At 37.8% G+C, this 15,870-nt stretch overlaps 4 protein-coding genes across 5 annotated transcripts in view; all 4 read left to right on the forward strand.

The window, feature by feature from the left end:
- Window positions 1-701: 701 nt before the first annotated feature.
- On the forward strand, window positions 702-2,179 carry LOC101306586 (membrane-anchored ubiquitin-fold protein 3-like). Of its 2 annotated transcripts, XM_004309640.1 has the most exons (5): window positions 702-883; window positions 964-1,100; window positions 1,188-1,382; window positions 1,663-1,836; window positions 1,946-2,179. In XM_004309640.1, exons 3-5 carry the CDS (start codon window positions 1,250-1,252, stop codon window positions 1,999-2,001), a joined length of 363 nt encoding a protein of 120 aa, XP_004309688.1. In that variant the 5' UTR covers window positions 702-883; window positions 964-1,100; window positions 1,188-1,249; the 3' UTR covers window positions 2,002-2,179. The 2 variants fall into 2 exon arrangements, with proteins under 2 accessions (XP_004309688.1, XP_004309687.1); XM_004309639.1 differs by having other exon boundaries at window positions 1,663-2,145.
- An 859-nt stretch (window positions 2,180-3,038) lies between these two features.
- On the forward strand, window positions 3,039-6,127 carry LOC101307078 (RING finger and CHY zinc finger domain-containing protein 1-like). The gene is made up of 12 exons (XM_004309641.1): window positions 3,039-3,161; window positions 3,257-3,344; window positions 3,433-3,489; window positions 3,587-3,619; window positions 3,720-3,797; window positions 3,894-3,937; window positions 4,026-4,066; window positions 4,595-4,677; window positions 4,761-4,852; window positions 4,951-5,020; window positions 5,456-5,494; window positions 5,583-6,127. The coding sequence occupies exons 1-12, from the start codon at window positions 3,103-3,105 to the stop codon at window positions 5,703-5,705; spliced, it is 807 nt and encodes a 268-aa protein (XP_004309689.1). The 5' UTR covers window positions 3,039-3,102; the 3' UTR covers window positions 5,706-6,127.
- A 1,149-nt stretch (window positions 6,128-7,276) lies between these two features.
- Window positions 7,277-9,447, forward strand: LOC101307364 (zinc finger protein CONSTANS-LIKE 13-like). Its single transcript, XM_004309642.1, has 5 exons — window positions 7,277-7,964; window positions 8,052-8,252; window positions 8,334-8,599; window positions 8,913-9,006; window positions 9,296-9,447. Exons 1-4 carry the CDS (start codon window positions 7,341-7,343, stop codon window positions 9,001-9,003), a joined length of 1,182 nt encoding a protein of 393 aa, XP_004309690.1. The 5' UTR covers window positions 7,277-7,340; the 3' UTR covers window positions 9,004-9,006; window positions 9,296-9,447.
- Window positions 9,448-15,552: 6,105 nt separating this feature from the next.
- Window positions 15,553-15,870, forward strand: part of LOC101290718 (bidirectional sugar transporter SWEET14-like) — a 1,562-nt gene continuing 1,244 nt past the window's right edge. The window contains exons 1-2 of the mRNA XM_004309664.1: window positions 15,553-15,676; window positions 15,814-15,850. Of these exons, the coding sequence (XP_004309712.1) occupies window positions 15,628-15,676; window positions 15,814-15,850 (86 nt within the window). The 5' untranslated portion in view covers window positions 15,553-15,627. The remainder of the gene's footprint in view (window positions 15,677-15,813; window positions 15,851-15,870) is intronic.

The raw sequence follows: 15,870 nt of genomic DNA on the forward strand, positions 1-15,870 counted from the left end.
TACCAAAAAAATTAACCAGGTCTACAACTACAAGACTAATATAAATCATGCCCTGCAGAGTCCAATACTGAAATGCTAGGTGGAGAGGGTCGAGTGACCTTTTTAGCCTTGAACCAAATTCGAGTTTATATCATGATATAACGGCATCTCTAAATGTTCGGATGATGAAATTCAATGGAGAGTTGAAAATGAAGATCAGTGTTTGCCACGCTGCTACAATTTTTCGACTGTTCTCCCGAGGGTTTTCGAATCAGCTGAAAGAATTAGGAACAAGGTGTCTGCACCAAGTAAAATCATGTTTGGGATCAGATGCAGTATGCTAAGTTGTTGTATGCGGCAAGCAAGCAATAGTGCAATACAGTCACAGGGGGTATTATGGTCAATTCGTAGCTGCAGGTCCATCTTACCTAGCGGCGCCGGTGAAGTAGTAACTGCCACTAACGAACTCATAAATTGGTGGCGCGTCAGCCCTCAACTGCCTCTCACTCTTTTCTCCTTTTGACCCAACAACTCTCTCTCTCTCTCACTCCCCCCGGCTACTTCTAACGACTCCCTCCTACCCAATCACACCCCGACAACTCACCAATTTGAGGGCACAAACGTCATTACCGGACCTGCTGCGAAATACGGTTGGCAGAAAGAGCTACACTCGCTCCCTTAACAAGCAGGAGATAAAAGCCCTTAAAGATCCGTAATTTCTTATGCGTCTCTTTCTTGTCGCACTGGGATTCGATTCTCTTTCACGATTGGGAAGAAGATGAAGACGAAGCCCAATTGCGAAGAATGTGAGAGTCTTGATTAGAATCCAGGTCTTCTCAATCTCGCCCTCAATTTTTTACGCCGCTAAATTTCGTGAAAAATTACCATGGGTCGAGTTTAATCGGTAAAGATTTTAACTTTTGATGCCTCTGATTTGGTTATTATGAATATATTTATGACTGTAAATTCTATACATTATTGCAGAGAGAGATTGTTAGGAGTACTGGAAGCAGTGGAAGGGTCATATGAGGTGCTTGCTTGGCTGGATTGGTTCTGATTCTGCTGATTCAGATGTAAACCCTTTGTTTGTTGCTCTTGATCGATTTGGTGAATTTGCTGAGGTTAGCTTCTAATTTAATATTTTTGAATTTTGAAATACTAGAATTTTGATGATTTATGTGAAAGTGTGGGAATTTGATTTTTGGCAGGTGGAATTTTTGAGTGGGAATTGTGTGATTGGAGGAGGAGGGGTTTGTTAGTGTAGTGAATCATGTCTCAGAGAGAGGAGCGGATTGAGCTTAAGTTCAGGATTTATGATGGAACAGACATTGCGCACAGTTGTTATGCACCTTCCATGACTGTAGCTACTCTTAAGAAAAGGTTGCTTTCTGAGTGGCCTCAAGGTAAATTTGTTAGCCTGTGTACATTTTTTGATCCTGTTCTTCAGTTGATTGAAGTTCGGTGTTAACAGATTGTGTTATGTTTAGATAGATTGGTATTTTGATCGGCGCAGTTCTAAATATATGCATTTGAGTCGTTGTATACGATAATGTGTCTAGTTAGGTGATGAGAGAGATGGACACAAGATTAGTTATAAATGAACTTGCAGATTAAGGAAAGTTTTTTTGTGTTAGAGATGGTGGTATTTTTGTGCGATTGATGGAGGTTTTTGGACCATTGCAGCCAAGACAGTGACACCCAAGACAGTGAGTGAAGTGAAACTGATACATGGTGGGAAAGTTTTAGAGAACAGTAAGACACTTGCTGATTCCAGAATAATGTCCTTTGGTAACTTGCCTGGTGGTGTTATAACCATGCATGTGGTAGTACAGCCCACTATTGCCAAAGAGAAGAAAGGTTGGTCGAGCAATCCTGTTCAGTTTGTTTGTGGAGCTTTTTGCTATAGAAATCCTATTTTCGCTAACGAGGTACTTATATGTATTTGTGGTTAAACTTCTACGTGCAGCTAAAAACCAGAAGGAGATGCAAAAGATGAATTCATGCTCGTGTACCATTCTTTAATCCTGGAAGGCAGGCACTTTACTCCGTGGCTGCCATTGCAGAGGAGTGAGGCCTGCGTTTTCACACGTTTCTTCCTTTCTGATGTAGTTAATTGAGGTGTGAAATTTAGATCACGTCTCTGTAGTGATTCAAGTCGAATTTGTTTACTTATGTCAAACTTTTAGCACTGCAGTGAATCTTCAAAGATTTTGACTTTCTTCATTTGTCTGAGTTTAAAGTAGTACAAGGACACATCAAGATTCCTAAGATCCGTTTATTTTCCTTGTGGATCCTTTTGCCATTGGTTGGAGTTTGAGAGCTTCTCTTTTTATTTGGTTTTGGTTTCTGCTGCCACTACGTTGTTCGGTTGTTGCCTCTTTCATACCAATCAGAACGAATTTGAATTACTTAGTTGGAGAAGTGTCACTGTAAATCTTCCAATCCACACAAAGGGTTTGTTTTTTATGAGAGTGGCTTTGTGTCATTGAGGATTATCCAAAGTCCAAACACAAATATGGATAATTTGCTGAACCTACATTTGCAATGAACGAGTGTAAAAGACCGCATACTGCATGTTTAATGTTAAGATTTGGATAAACAACCCAAACGGGTGATGTTTAAAGAGGTAATCTTTAAAGAGTTCTAGATAAATGTTCAATCAACTCGAGAAATGTTGGTAACGTTCTTCATGTTTTCTCATTCACAATCCATTTTCATAATTATGTTCACATCCTAGTTACAAAAGTATACCAGATCGATACTTATATGATAAGTCATAATTGATTCAATGATTTTCAATTTAACTGAATCGGTTCGTAAAAGAAATGCTCCAGAGAATTCGGCATTTTGATCAAAGCATTGCATTGCCACGTAAGTATATTCGTTGTTTTCAAGTTTAAATTTATGTCGGTGCATAATCCGGATACATTTTATTTAACGCATCAATATTGGGGTCTGAAATTGAAAAGGAAAGAAAAAAGAAAACAGGGATTCTCAGCCGTTGGATTCAAGCTGGTCAATTAGGAATATATAACGGATTCATTACCCTATTCTCTTCCGCTATGACCGTGTCGTAGTTCGCAATCACTCTCTCTGACTCCGCCATTGTGAGCTTTTCCGGCGATGGAAAACTCCGACTCTCCGGCGCAGAAGCCACCGAATTTTGAAAAGTTCGCGCACGGGTAACAATAGATGCAACGCCAACTCTATTTGCGGAGTTTCATGCTTTTCGAGGGTTTGTGAAAATTGGCCGCTAATTCTGGTTTTGTGTTTTCAGGTGTGACCATTATCGGAGACGCTGCAAGATTCGAGCCCCTTGCTGCGATCAGATCTTCGGCTGTAGACATTGCCACAACGAAGCCACCGTAACTCTCTGTTTCTCTCTTTCTCTGTGTAAGTGCGAATTTTTTTATTTTTGTGTTGATCAATTTTGTTGTTATTTTGGTTTGCTAGAGCTCTCTGAGTAATCCGAAGGATCGGCATGAGATTGTGAGGCAGGATGTGAAGCAGGTATTGACATTGTTAATCAATTTCACTGTTGTATTGAATTGTAGTGTAGAATTATAGTGTAGAGTGTTTGATTGGGGATTTGGAATTGGTGTTGCAGGTGGTGTGCTCCATTTGCGACACTGAGCAAGAGGTTTGTTTTCGGTGCTTTCTTTGATTTAATGCTATTGCAAGGGTGGGATTAGGGATGTTAGTTTATGATGTTTTTCGTTTTGGTTTGGAATATGTTACAGGTTGCTCAGCTTTGCGCAAACTGCGGTGTGCAGATGGGAGAGTATTACTGCGATATCTGCAAGTTCTTTGATGATGATGTAAGATGGTTGTGTCTTAGTTAGAGGTGTATTTGGATGTGACTTTGTGTGTGGTGTATTTTAGTGGCTAGTTTCAATGTGCTTTTAACAATGCAGACCATGAAAGAACAATTTCATTGCAATGAGTGCGGAATTTGTAGGTTAGCAAGCTTGTTACTATCCTACATTTGATTCTTCTTTGTTTGATGATGGGTTCTCTCTAAATTTGAATCTTTTCTGTCTTGCCAGAGTCGGTGGACGTGACAATTTTTTCCATTGTCAGAAATGTGGTACGCGCTCTGTTTCATATTGTGGATTTATGATGCAAATCTGGAACTAGATATTTGTATTTTTCTTTTCAATTGTTTTCCCATCTCACGCCTTCAAAAGCTTTTTCGTGCCTTTTGTTTTATGGTTAATACACTTACGGAATTGATATAGGCTTCACTAATATACATCTGGTCTGAAGATGAGTTTCTTATATATGGTTAGAGGTTTGGTTTCTATTGTTATGGATAACTACCTGGTCAAGAGACCCAAATCAACAAGGGAAAAAAGTGCTCAAGTGCAACCAACAATAGGCCATGTTATTAGATGAGATCATTTTGCTCATCATTTCAGCTAGCAGTTGAAAAAACTTTTAACTTATGGTTCCACACAATACTGTTGGCCTAACTTGATTGCATTATTTTTGGGAAGTTTAGTCATGTCTTATATCTTCATTTATTTTCTTTCATTCTGGGGATGGCGACGGGAGGGGGTGGGAGCCTCGTTTCTTCTGCCTGATCTTCTTTTTCTAATGTTCTTTCATTAAATAGGATCTTGCTATGGAGTGGATCTACGCGGTAATCACAATTGTATAGAAAATTCCATGAAGAGCCAGTGCCCTGTCTGTTACGAGGTCTGTTCTTTGACTACTAAAGCGATTATTTTAAAGGTGCTAAAGATAAAGAATGTCTAACAATTTTTTACTTATCCTTACAGTATCTCTTTGACTCGGTTAAAAGAACGCAGATAATGAACTGTGGGCACACGATGCATATGGATTGCTTCATTGGGATGCAGTCACAGAATCAGTTAAACATTATTTAATTCTTACTTGGTTATTTTATTCTGTAAATAGGATGAGTCGAAGAGTATTTGGTTGCTTATATATTTTGGATTTATCATCCAGGTCTCGTTGTCCCCTTTGCTCCAAGACAATGGTCAACATGAGTGGTTACTGGAGTCTGTTGGATGCAGAGGTATGAAATTTTTCTGTTTTTTCATCTTCAATCTATGTACTCTATGTTGTGTTTTTCAATAATTGATTAACATAGGAGTTTGCAAGCTTTTTGTAAAGGATGATCCATGTTTTTTCCATCGAAGTGGGAATCATCATCCATCCAAAATCATAGGAATTTGTCCCCCTGCTGCCCCTTGTATATGTTTGTTTATTTCAGATTTTACTTGAACTCCACTGCCTCCCCTCTCAGAGTTGTCCTGCTGCTGCAATTGTGCTTATCTTTTAGCCATCAACTATTCTCAAGCCTCTTGTCTTGTACTTATCTCATAGTGGTCGGAGTCAGATGTACCTTGATTTCTGTTATTTTAGTCGCTTATGATATTTTTCTGTCTGTCTACTGCTAGTTATGCTAAGCATTCTGATTTTGTGATTTTTCTTCTGTTTTGGATGATAGATCGCAACTACTCCCATGCCTGAAGAGTACCTGTATGAGGTACTTGTGCTATCTGTTTTTTGTTTTTCTTTACTGGTAGTTTTAACACATCACAGTAATGAATCGCATTGCCACTATTATTTTCCAGGTTACTATCCTCTGCAATGATTGTGTTGAAACATGCAATGTGTTTTTTCACATTCTGGGGAACAAGTGCACCCACTGCGGTTCATTTAACACCCTCAGAGTTTCAGGTGGTCGTCAACATTGACATTCAATTGGTTAGAAAAGTGAGTGAACACAGGTTGTGCAGTTATCTTTTGAAGCTTTTGACTATGTTTGTGTTTTGTCTAGAATAGTCCCCATGTCCAACCTCTTGTTGTTGTATGCCGAGTATATCAAAGAATTACAGCTACTAGTTGTTATGGTTCATCTATTTCATATCAAATCATTGGTTCATTGTTGAAGTGACACTAGAATTTAGTTAGTGTGTAAGCTGAGTCAGGTTTCTCATTTCATGTTCATCCATTTCATCTTCTGCACAAGTTGAACACCTTGTTCGGAAGTTTTTTAATGACATAATGATGAGTTATCTATATGCTCATGAAGTGGTGCAAGAACCAGTATTCTCTGTAACAAGTCGGCAGTTGTCATGTTTTCCCTGTGGTGTCATTCTTTACATGTGATGTTTTTATGGAAAACAGAAAAGAAAAGAAAGAGAGCTTCCGATATTAAAGCATTCTAGCTCTCTATTATGAAGGCTATCATTTACAGATAATAATAAATATTTGGCATTCTAGTTGTATATTATGAATACTGCTATTTACATACATAAAATTATAGCTGTGTAGAATTAGGTCCTTAGAGTTGAATAGTTGATTGGTGAGATATAACATCCTTTACAAACCCGATAACTCAAAAACTGTCTGCCCTTATTTATTATCTTTTTAGGGATAGTGATATTGGAGCCAACTTGGAAGTGAGTTTGGACGGTTTAGATGGTATGTGCATACTCATCTTCATTATGTGCAGGTCAATGTTACACAGATTCAGAGGACCGCTATCCATTCACCAAATTGAAGCATCCTATTTGTTTCCATGACTTTTAAGCAAATGACAACTAGGAATCTAGGCAAGTAATTTCTCTTGGGGTGAATGAGGATGGCTAGGTAAACCATAATAGGCAGATACAGAGTGGAAAGTTTGGACTTCAGTCTCCGGATTCAGCAAAGATTGTTTCGATCAAAAACGACCAAATCGAACTGGGTGTTCAGGCATATTCCCAATCTAATATGGGTGTTAAACTGTCTACTTTTACTGAAATTATGGTTTCATGATGGTGATGAATAATTGGTAGATCGAACATGCCATGTTTCTGCCGCAGTGAAAGAATTTTTCTGTATCGTCTATGTAAGTAATTTCAGTATAGGAGATCATCACATACGTCAATGGTACGAACTAAATACGGAGAGTGATGCATCGGCAGCTGACTCTAGCAAGTTTGAATGTTGACGTACAACTTGAACTTTTGAGCTTTAATTTTATTTAATTATCTTTAATTCACAGTCCACACAAAAAATTATCAAGTACACGTGAACACTGAAAATATGTTTTCACGCAGCAGCTAGCAGCTTCCAAGATCCAACATTTTTGCAGAGAGAAGCAGAGTTAAAGTGAGATGGAGTAGTAAATAACCCTAGAAAGGTGAAACAGTCTGCGTCGACGAAGCTAGAGAGTTTGAAAAATCAACCTAACCCATCTTTATGATGGTCCTTGTTCATCAAGAAACGATAAGATCCCACCACCTCTCCTCCCACATTTATGCCTTTGCTCTCTTCCAAAGCTAACACAGATAAATTCCATCTCCAAAATTTTCAACCACTTCGAAAGAACCAGAGAGGAAGAGATGAATGGTTTCAAGGAGGGGGAAGAAGAAGCAGGGCAGCAGAACATGGGGGCCCAGAAGAAGCAGCAGCAGCAGAAGAAGAAGAGGGTTTGTGATTACTGTGGAGTTTCCATGGCTCTGCTTTACTGCAGAGCCGACTCTGCTAAGCTGTGTTTCTCTTGTGACAAAGAAGTCCACTCGGCTAATCAGCTTTTCGTGAAGCATACGAGGTCACAGCTCTGTGACGCTTGTGATGAAGCCTCTGCTTCTATATTTTGCTCCACTGAGAGCTCTGTGCTGTGTCAGAACTGTGACTGGGAAAGGCATAATCTGTCGTCGGCGACGGTGCACGATAGGAGGCCGGTGGAGGGGTTTACTGGGAACCCTGGGTTGAATGAGCTTTTGGCTTTTGTGGGGTTTGAGAATTTGGATAAGAAGGGTTTGGTGTTTAGTGAGGAGAGTAGCGGTGGTGGTGGTGATGGTGGTGGGTTTGATGGGTCTGGGCTTGATGAGTCGCTGGGTTTGTGTGATGGTTTTTCGGATTTTCTGGTTTGGGAAACTCCCTCTGTTGTTAGTCTTGATGATTTGATTGTTTCCAATCCGGGTCATAAGTTTCAGGCTATGGGGGTTCCCCCTCTGCCTAAGGTATGTAATATATAACGCTGCTTTGATTGGAAACCATTTTGGGTTTTGTGTTGCAATTTTTGACTTGGATGTTGTTTGTTGGATCAGAACCGGAATGCTAAGTGTGGACGACATAAGGAAGAGATACTGAGTCAGCTTCGGGTAGTAGCGAAGTCGGAACCCAATTTGATGAATGAGGATGTGGATCTTAATTCCTTCATGAGTTTCCAATCACCGGAGACTGAGCAACATATGCAATCAGGGGGTTTCTGTACAAGTTTCGAACAGCTTGCATTTCCTGCTTATGAGGTAATGCTTCAATTATGTCAGTAGATGGAGATCTATTTTTGTGACAAAGATGAAGTGTTGAATGTGTTTCATTTCATGTAGGCACAAGAGTTTGAGGCTAATGATTGTGGCAAGTCAAGTGAAGATTTTTTCCATAAAGGATTGAAGAGAAGCTACCTTCAGGACTGTTCTATGGTTCCTGATTTAAATTCTAACAATGATGGCACTGCGAGTCATGCTAGTGATGGTTTTGGAGGGCAAATGATTTGTGAAGCCTCTTCAGCTTACCCGAAAGTTCCTTCACATGAATGTACTATAAATAGGGAGTCTGCTCTCACAAGGTACAAGGAGAAGAAGAAAACAAGGAGGTATTACACCACCATTGAAGTCTGGAAATCTGCAATTTTATGTCTGTCCGTTCAGAATCTATACTCTTCGTTTTTCAAACTATTTCATTAACTTTTATGTGCTCAGAACTTGATATGATTATATATATGGACTAATGGACTATGATACATCATTATGAAATTGTGAATAGAGTGCCTAGCCTGATTTGAATGTCCATATAGTGGCGGTGGTATTAATCAGCTCATTTATGCACCTCCATTTCTGCTTGAATGTCCTGTATATCATCTTTTCATTATCTTTAATGACATTTGTTCCTTGAATAATAAAAAACAGGTATGATAAGCACATCAGATATGAATCACGGAAGGTTCGGGCAGAAAGTAGGACAAGAATTAAGGGACGTTTTGCAAAAATAGATAACTGAATGGTATGTACTTGTGACATTTCCAATATAGTTCGGTTTCCTCTTATTAACAAATCAGTTTCTTCTTGCTGGTAGATCTGCATTATGTGTTTCTCAATGAAATCTCATGTATGCCTCAATGTCAAATTGTATTTACCTTCTGGTTCTTATTGCAAATTAGTTACATCTAAGAAATGATGTACCGGTAGTTAGCAGGGACGGCAATGACCAAAATTTCCTCTTCTTATGTATCTTTTACTCGTGATCCCATTTCAGCTTCTTAAAACGATAATTTTAATGTGTTATTTGGCAGATATGGTAATTTGATCATGAGTGGGTCTAGAAGGTTTGTACTGAGAGGTGGACAAGATTTTATAACATTTTGCAAGGTCATGGAAGCACTGGTATGAAGTCCTACCAAAATGCTCCTTACAGTTAGTTTAGTTACTAGCTACTAATCTTGTATCGAATAGCTTGGATATTTTTTTTAGATTGCATGTTTCTGCACAATGTAAAATATAGTGTTGTTTAGGTTCCTCCTTTCCTAGTAAAATTGCTAGCCAATGATGATGTATAAAACTTCCCAGGTCCCAGCTGTTAAATAAACTTGTTTCTACTTTGTAATGCAGTTGTCATATGAATTCAGGTTTCTTATAGCTCCAACCTGGTAAATGAAGAAACATTGGGATAAAGAAGCTTAGTAAGCCAACACCATGAAATCCCAAACCAATATGGTACCTACAATAATTTAGTTCAAAAGAATTTAGGATAGAGTTTATCTGAATAAGAAACAAATATCCAAATACTATTTTGGCCTACATCAACTTTCTAGGCATCACCATTTGACCAGATTCAGCTTGCAATCTCAGAAAAAGACTACTGGAGAATAAGACATAGTGGTGAGTGTCTGGTGCTTCAATGTCACACGTAGATAGTGGGTAGGGAGATTTATGTTCTGCGGAGTAGTCATAGAAGATCTTATCGGACCAGAACCTTCAGATTCTATTTTTCTCTGATGAAGCAAAGTTCATAGTCTCTCGATGGCAAAATAAGATCACAAGACAGAGTAGGTCAACGAAATTTTGCTTTCAGCTTTTCATTACTTATAAACAAATTTTTAAGAAATTTTACTGTCGTTAATTACATATATGGATATCGCAGCAAATATACTTTTGGATATTGTGTTTTATGTGATTGAACTTACACTCAAGTTGTAGGGATTTGTTTCCTGGGTTGGTGCTATTATATATTTGTGCTTCAATATAGGTATACACTCGCAATTTCGCATCATATTTGAAAGTGTATTCTGTGACAAACTACAAGAAGAGTCTATTGAGTTCCATGGCCGGCAGTTCTATCCCTTATTCTCTACATTATCTGCAAATTTGTTTCGATTTGAGTACTGTTGAATTAGGAAAACCGACTAATGACTTCTCCATTAGGCTCATCCATTGCGACTCCTCTGAGTCACCCACTAATTCTCAACCTAGTTGTTAATCGATCGCTAGTTCAATTCAATTAATAACAGCAACACTACCAGCTCATGGACCATAAGTGCTCAAACTTGCGCTAAAGGGCTGAGCTTCAACATCATGTTCTGTAGAGCGTATTCCTGGTAGAGGTAGGTATCAGCACCTTCTCAAATAGGAAACCACAATCGATCTATTTTGTACTTCTTACTCTCTGCACTGGTAGCAATGTGTTGATATGGACAGAATGCGAAGATTGCAGAAAGTGAGGCCAGAATCGCTTCAACCCAGAGCCAAATCATTTTCCCTTGAAGGCTTAAACTAGGTGAAGCATTCCCATTAGTTTAAGCATGGGAAGCCCTCAAGTTCAGTTCAACCCCTTTGATTACACATAGTAGCTGCCGACTTAACGCAAATGTCAGCATTGCTCTTGCAATTCTTTCGTAAAGGAAGGAAGTGAAAGCATGAAATTAAAAAAAAAATTAAATCAAATTGTGTGAAAATAAACCATGTATTTCTTTCATTACTAAAAAGGTAGCTCGTGTTTCTGGTGCTGCAATGTAACACGTAGCTGTGTAGGAGATTCTTATTCTACTAAGAAGAAAACAAAAATAGAGATCTTTTCAGGCTGTAATCAGACCAAGATTGAAAGGACGTCGCCAGATTCTCGAAGAACCATGAGATCTCCTATCCATCAATTTTAAACTTAATGCCGAAGAAACAGGGTAGGTCCAGAGTTCAGTTCTTTCATTTGAACGAGTAAAATGAAGAAAACTATAACATTCACTGAATCACTAGCAATAGTCTGATTAACATAATTGTGTTAGATTTTTGATGAAGATGGTGAGAGGTAAATGATGGAAAAATAAATAAATAAATAAGCAAGGAAACGAAGAGAGATTTGTTTCTTGGGGTCGGTAGTGCTCTATATATTCTGTTTCAAGTCTATGTATACATTCACATCATATATTGTGCGTTTGTTCTGCAACAACCAAAAGCAATCCAATGCTGTGCAATGGCCAAAGCAATTAATCTCATGTCTTTTTCTCTACATAATATCGGCCAACTTGTTAACTAGTGTTGTACTACTGGGGAAACCCATGGATGGATTAACAATGAGGCTCATCCATCGTCTCATCTGTACCCGAGAAACCTTACCTATTCTCAAACCATCGACCTACTTGTGCACAGATCCAAGGCACACGCGCAATTAATATATCTCTGCTGTTTCCTCACAAACACCAGCAGCAACAGTGCCACACCATAAGTCTAGAAACTTGGCGGGCAAATTAATAAGGCTGATATTCAAGCTAATCCTCAAGGTGTGTATAGCGCTACTTCATGGTTGAGGATTCGGTCGGTAACATTACTCTTCCGATCATCACCTTTGTTTTAAGGGAGGGTTCCGGTCTTGAAGTGAAGCCTCGGAGTTTGTATGTGTTGGCTGATTTTGGTGGTCACAAGTAATTAACAAGCAGTTTTAGCATATATATATATAAGAGATAAGCTATGGTACTGAGATGTATATCCTACTTTTATTTTACATGTACCTGAACAAAAATTACAATATTATGAATCAAATTACAACATTGAGAACAAATTTACCAAATTTATTTACACTATTTACATGAAGTTAAACAAAATTACAACTATGAGAACAATTTGTTCAAAAAGTTGTAAAATGGTTGTACATTTTGTAATTACAATTATTAGAACAAGATTACAAACAATACGACTCAGCATTACCATTTTGACTATAAATATGTTGTCACATTTGTAAATATGGGTATCACATATAAGTAGGTACCATAGAATTTCTCTATATATAAATGTACGTATCAATATGTAAACACATATACTTCCAATCCCACGGAAGCCCTTTAGACACATTGGAAGGAAACCCTAGCTACCTAATTAGATAGACAAAATTCTTAATTTGCTCTCCACAATTAATGCTTTCAAAGTCCAAATCATTTATAACATTTACGTACCATGAAACCAACCAACCTCTTTCTAGCTAGCATCTCCCCATATCTCTCAAACAATACCAAACTACTAATTGCAGTTCTTGTATATGCCAAGATAGATATAAGTCCCTTTCTCAGTACATTAGCAAATTTGGTGCAATCATATGGTTCGTCTTTTGATTATGATAAGGTAAAAACATACTTGTTTCATTCAAACTAAGTAGTACACATGCTCCACTAATCATTGTCTCCAAAGTCGACATATATATCGATTCATCTACAAATTGAGACAATATATAATAACCAAAATTATAAATGTATACTTTGAACAATAAACGACCGTGACATACATATAGAGATTCATATATATTTAGCATACTGCATACGTTATATTGCAGTAAAAGTTCTACTGAATTCTGTATTCTAACAAGAAAAGATATATGTCAAACTGAAAGAGATATGCACTTTCAGACGTCTAGGTCTCTATCTAGGATATATCGATGCAATAAGCCCTTCAGATACGTACCCTTTTACAGTTTTAGTTAGTTTCTACAAAACTGATATATATGCATGCACTGGATTACGTGTATATATATATATATATACACACAGTGTACGTATACATGTCTGTTGGACTTTCATATATATCATTCCCGTCGATTATGCACTGCTAGTTTAGCTAGGTTTCTCTCTGCGTAAATCAAATTATGTTTTGGTCGAACTATATATGTCAAAATAATCTTTAAGAAAACAGTTGATTAAATGGCTTCGATCTGTAATGAACTATATATAAACCCTAGCTACGAAGAAAGTCATAACTGAATGATTGCAGAGATTTCAGAATTAGAAGAACGAATTGAGCTTCAAAGAGCTAGCCCATAACTGAATAGGAAAGGAACCTAACCTAATTAACCAAAGAGATAGTATACATGGTAGCATGACTTTTGAATCACTAATCTCAAAATAATAAAATGAAAATAAATAAACTTGCACTAATGAATTGGTCATACAAGGCATAGATTTTTTAATCTTCATTACATATAGCTAAGTTCAGCTTATGATTTCCCAATTAGAGTACTTACTGTACAAAGCATAATGAATATTGGTAATTGCTTCTGGGTTCTACACTTGCCATTTCAGCAGTATTTGTTATCTGGGAAACATTGACATCTTAAGAATAGTTTTTGCTAATTGGTTCTTTAGGCGATTAATTGGTACGGAAGTTAAGGAACAAATTAAGGATTAACTAATTAAGAATTGAACGCGCTAATTAAGATTGTAATCATCTGTACGCAGCATTTCTAATTAAAATATGGTAATTATTTACCTAATTAAGGTTGCCATTTCTTACTAAGCAACGAACAAAGCTAGTTAATTCTGAAACTTTCAAACACTATATGTTGTGGCCAATTCATTCTACACCTGTGTAGTTAATCTCCCCAATCAAGTATTAGAGCAGCTGGAAGGCATCTAGAGTTCTAGACCTAAATAACGAAGTATGAAGATGACGATGAGCCGATGATAATGACCCTAATTAAGCTCTTTTGTTTTATCATAACTAATTAAGCTCCTTCTTTTTACTTCTTAAGTTCAACTACCTTACCTTAATGCATCCAAAGATCTCCTTGATAATGTGAATTATGATATAGCTTATAGTTTACTCGATCGCATCCTATTTTCTGGTGGAACTAGGGCTAGGGTTAGACACTTTCCCACTGAAATCTACAACTGCTTGAAGTGGACAGAAGCACATTCGAATTCGTTTTGAATTCGGCATTCTCGGCCCTTGCAAGCTACAATGAGCCACAAACATTGATAACGCCGGATATAGGCGAGAATAAAAACGGTGTCCGGCCAATGTCAGTCAAGGTCTTGTAAATGGGTGAGACTGAGGTGCCGATTCCAAACAAAGCAAAGACCCTACAACACCGTCTTCACCCCTAGATGTAATACATTTCAAAGTTCTAATCTCTTCTTTGATTTATATGGGCACATTTTTAATAATACTAGTGATTTTTCTCTCAATTTTCACACTTCTATTATCACATGTTTAATTAAGACGTGATAACATTTAAGTGGAATAACACATCGTGCTAAGTAGTGTATTAGATTACGAGATAATGACGATGACTAATCTAACTTGAACAACAAAAGTTGGGTAACTTGTTGTGTCAATTCCCACATGATGTGCTTGAAAAGTAGCTTGTTTCGTCAATCTAACAGAATTTAATCGTACCATAATGTCAAATTCTAAGCAAATTTTGGGCAAATATGATAGTGAACTTCTTTAGTGTCAATTGCCACTTGGGTATAGACCTTATGTCACGCTGAATAGGATGCATGCAAACTGTATCGGTGAGGTGAGAAAAATGACCTCTGATCGATCTGGTTCATGTAAAGGCGATAGTCCAATTGTGCCAATTGGTAAAGCAAAACCAATATGGTTGAAACATTGTATAAAACGTATAGATACAATCACACAAAACAACAATACGATGTATATATGAAACCGTTTATGTATACATCAAACTTAACGGCTACTAGAGCCAGCTAAAGCCTATCTCAGAAATGCATAACTCGTTTGGTTTTTATTGCTCAAATGCTAGCTATATATGTCACTTGCTTCACGTAATCTATCATATGGCTCATGTTTCTAACCATTGCGGCTGACTAACAAACCCAATTCACCAAAAACCCTTTCACCAGATTCCGAAGGCTTAGTCAGGCTAGGGCCAAGGTTTTACGGTTAGGGTTTATCGGTTTAGTAGCTAGGGTTGTCCAAACAGCCAGTTGTAGGTTACCAGAGATATGCATTACTTGTATTGGTTTTGTTGCTCAAGTTCTCTATTATTTGCTTCACTAGGAAACCTATTATTTCTAACTCAGCAAATGCAATCCTGTGTTTCAACCCGAAGCCGATCATGTATAGAATCTAGGAAAAGGAAGCTCGCGTAACCATAAATAGTGGAAGATCGATCAGCTTATTCACAATTAATTGTTGCCCACGAAACACCCTTTCACACATACAGTTATGTCTTCCTCATACACCCATGTCTTTCTTGTTTTTTCTCTCCCCATTCTCCCTTTTTCAGCCTTATATATAGAGGTGAATGCAGAAAACTGAAGACAAGCTCTCTGAGTTTTTGAAGTGTGCCCTCAAAAGCCCCTCAAATTCTCTGAAGTGCTTCAGTAATTCATTCAGGCCAACAATGGCAGCTCCTGATCTTCATACCCTGGCCTCTGTTTTTGGCATATTAGGTACTAGCTAGCTTTTACATTATTCAATTCTTTCTTGGATTCTTTCTTTTAAGAGTTTATCAATGTCGATCTCTCTGGCTCTCTTCTCTAACCTCTCTCTCTGCTTCTCTGCTTTTTTTCTTTCTCGATCTCTACAGGTACCTCCGTCTCCTTCCTCGTCTTACTAGCCCCACTGTAAGCTCTCTCTCTCTCTC

The sequence above is a fragment of the Fragaria vesca genome, unplaced genomic scaffold (assembly GCF_000184155.1).
Source record: "Fragaria vesca subsp. vesca unplaced genomic scaffold, FraVesHawaii_1.0 scf0513018, whole genome shotgun sequence".
Classification (NCBI taxonomy): domain Eukaryota; kingdom Viridiplantae; phylum Streptophyta; class Magnoliopsida; order Rosales; family Rosaceae; genus Fragaria; species Fragaria vesca.

Excerpts from the sequence above, each read along its gene's own strand:
- LOC101307364 (XM_004309642.1), top strand. The coding sequence starts at position 7,341 with ATGAATGGTTTCAAGGAGGGGGAAGAAGAAGCAGGGCAGCAGAACATG. Across the intron at positions 8,253-8,333 it reads TTGCATTTCCTGCTTATGAG|GCACAAGAGTTTGAGGCTAA; the intron begins GTAATGCTTCAA and ends CATTTCATGTAG. Across the intron at positions 8,600-8,912 it reads GAGAAGAAGAAAACAAGGAG|GTATGATAAGCACATCAGAT; the intron begins GTATTACACCAC and ends AATAAAAAACAG.
- LOC101307078 (XM_004309641.1), top strand. The coding sequence starts at position 3,103 with ATGGAAAACTCCGACTCTCCGGCGCAGAAGCCACCGAATTTTGAAAAG. Across the intron at positions 3,162-3,256 it reads TTTGAAAAGTTCGCGCACGG|GTGTGACCATTATCGGAGAC; the intron begins GTAACAATAGAT and ends TTGTGTTTTCAG. Across the intron at positions 3,345-3,432 it reads ATTGCCACAACGAAGCCACC|AGCTCTCTGAGTAATCCGAA; the intron begins GTAACTCTCTGT and ends TTGGTTTGCTAG.
- LOC101306586 (XM_004309639.1), top strand. The coding sequence starts at position 1,250 with ATGTCTCAGAGAGAGGAGCGGATTGAGCTTAAGTTCAGGATTTATGAT. Across the intron at positions 1,383-1,662 it reads GCTTTCTGAGTGGCCTCAAG|CCAAGACAGTGACACCCAAG; the intron begins GTAAATTTGTTA and ends GGACCATTGCAG.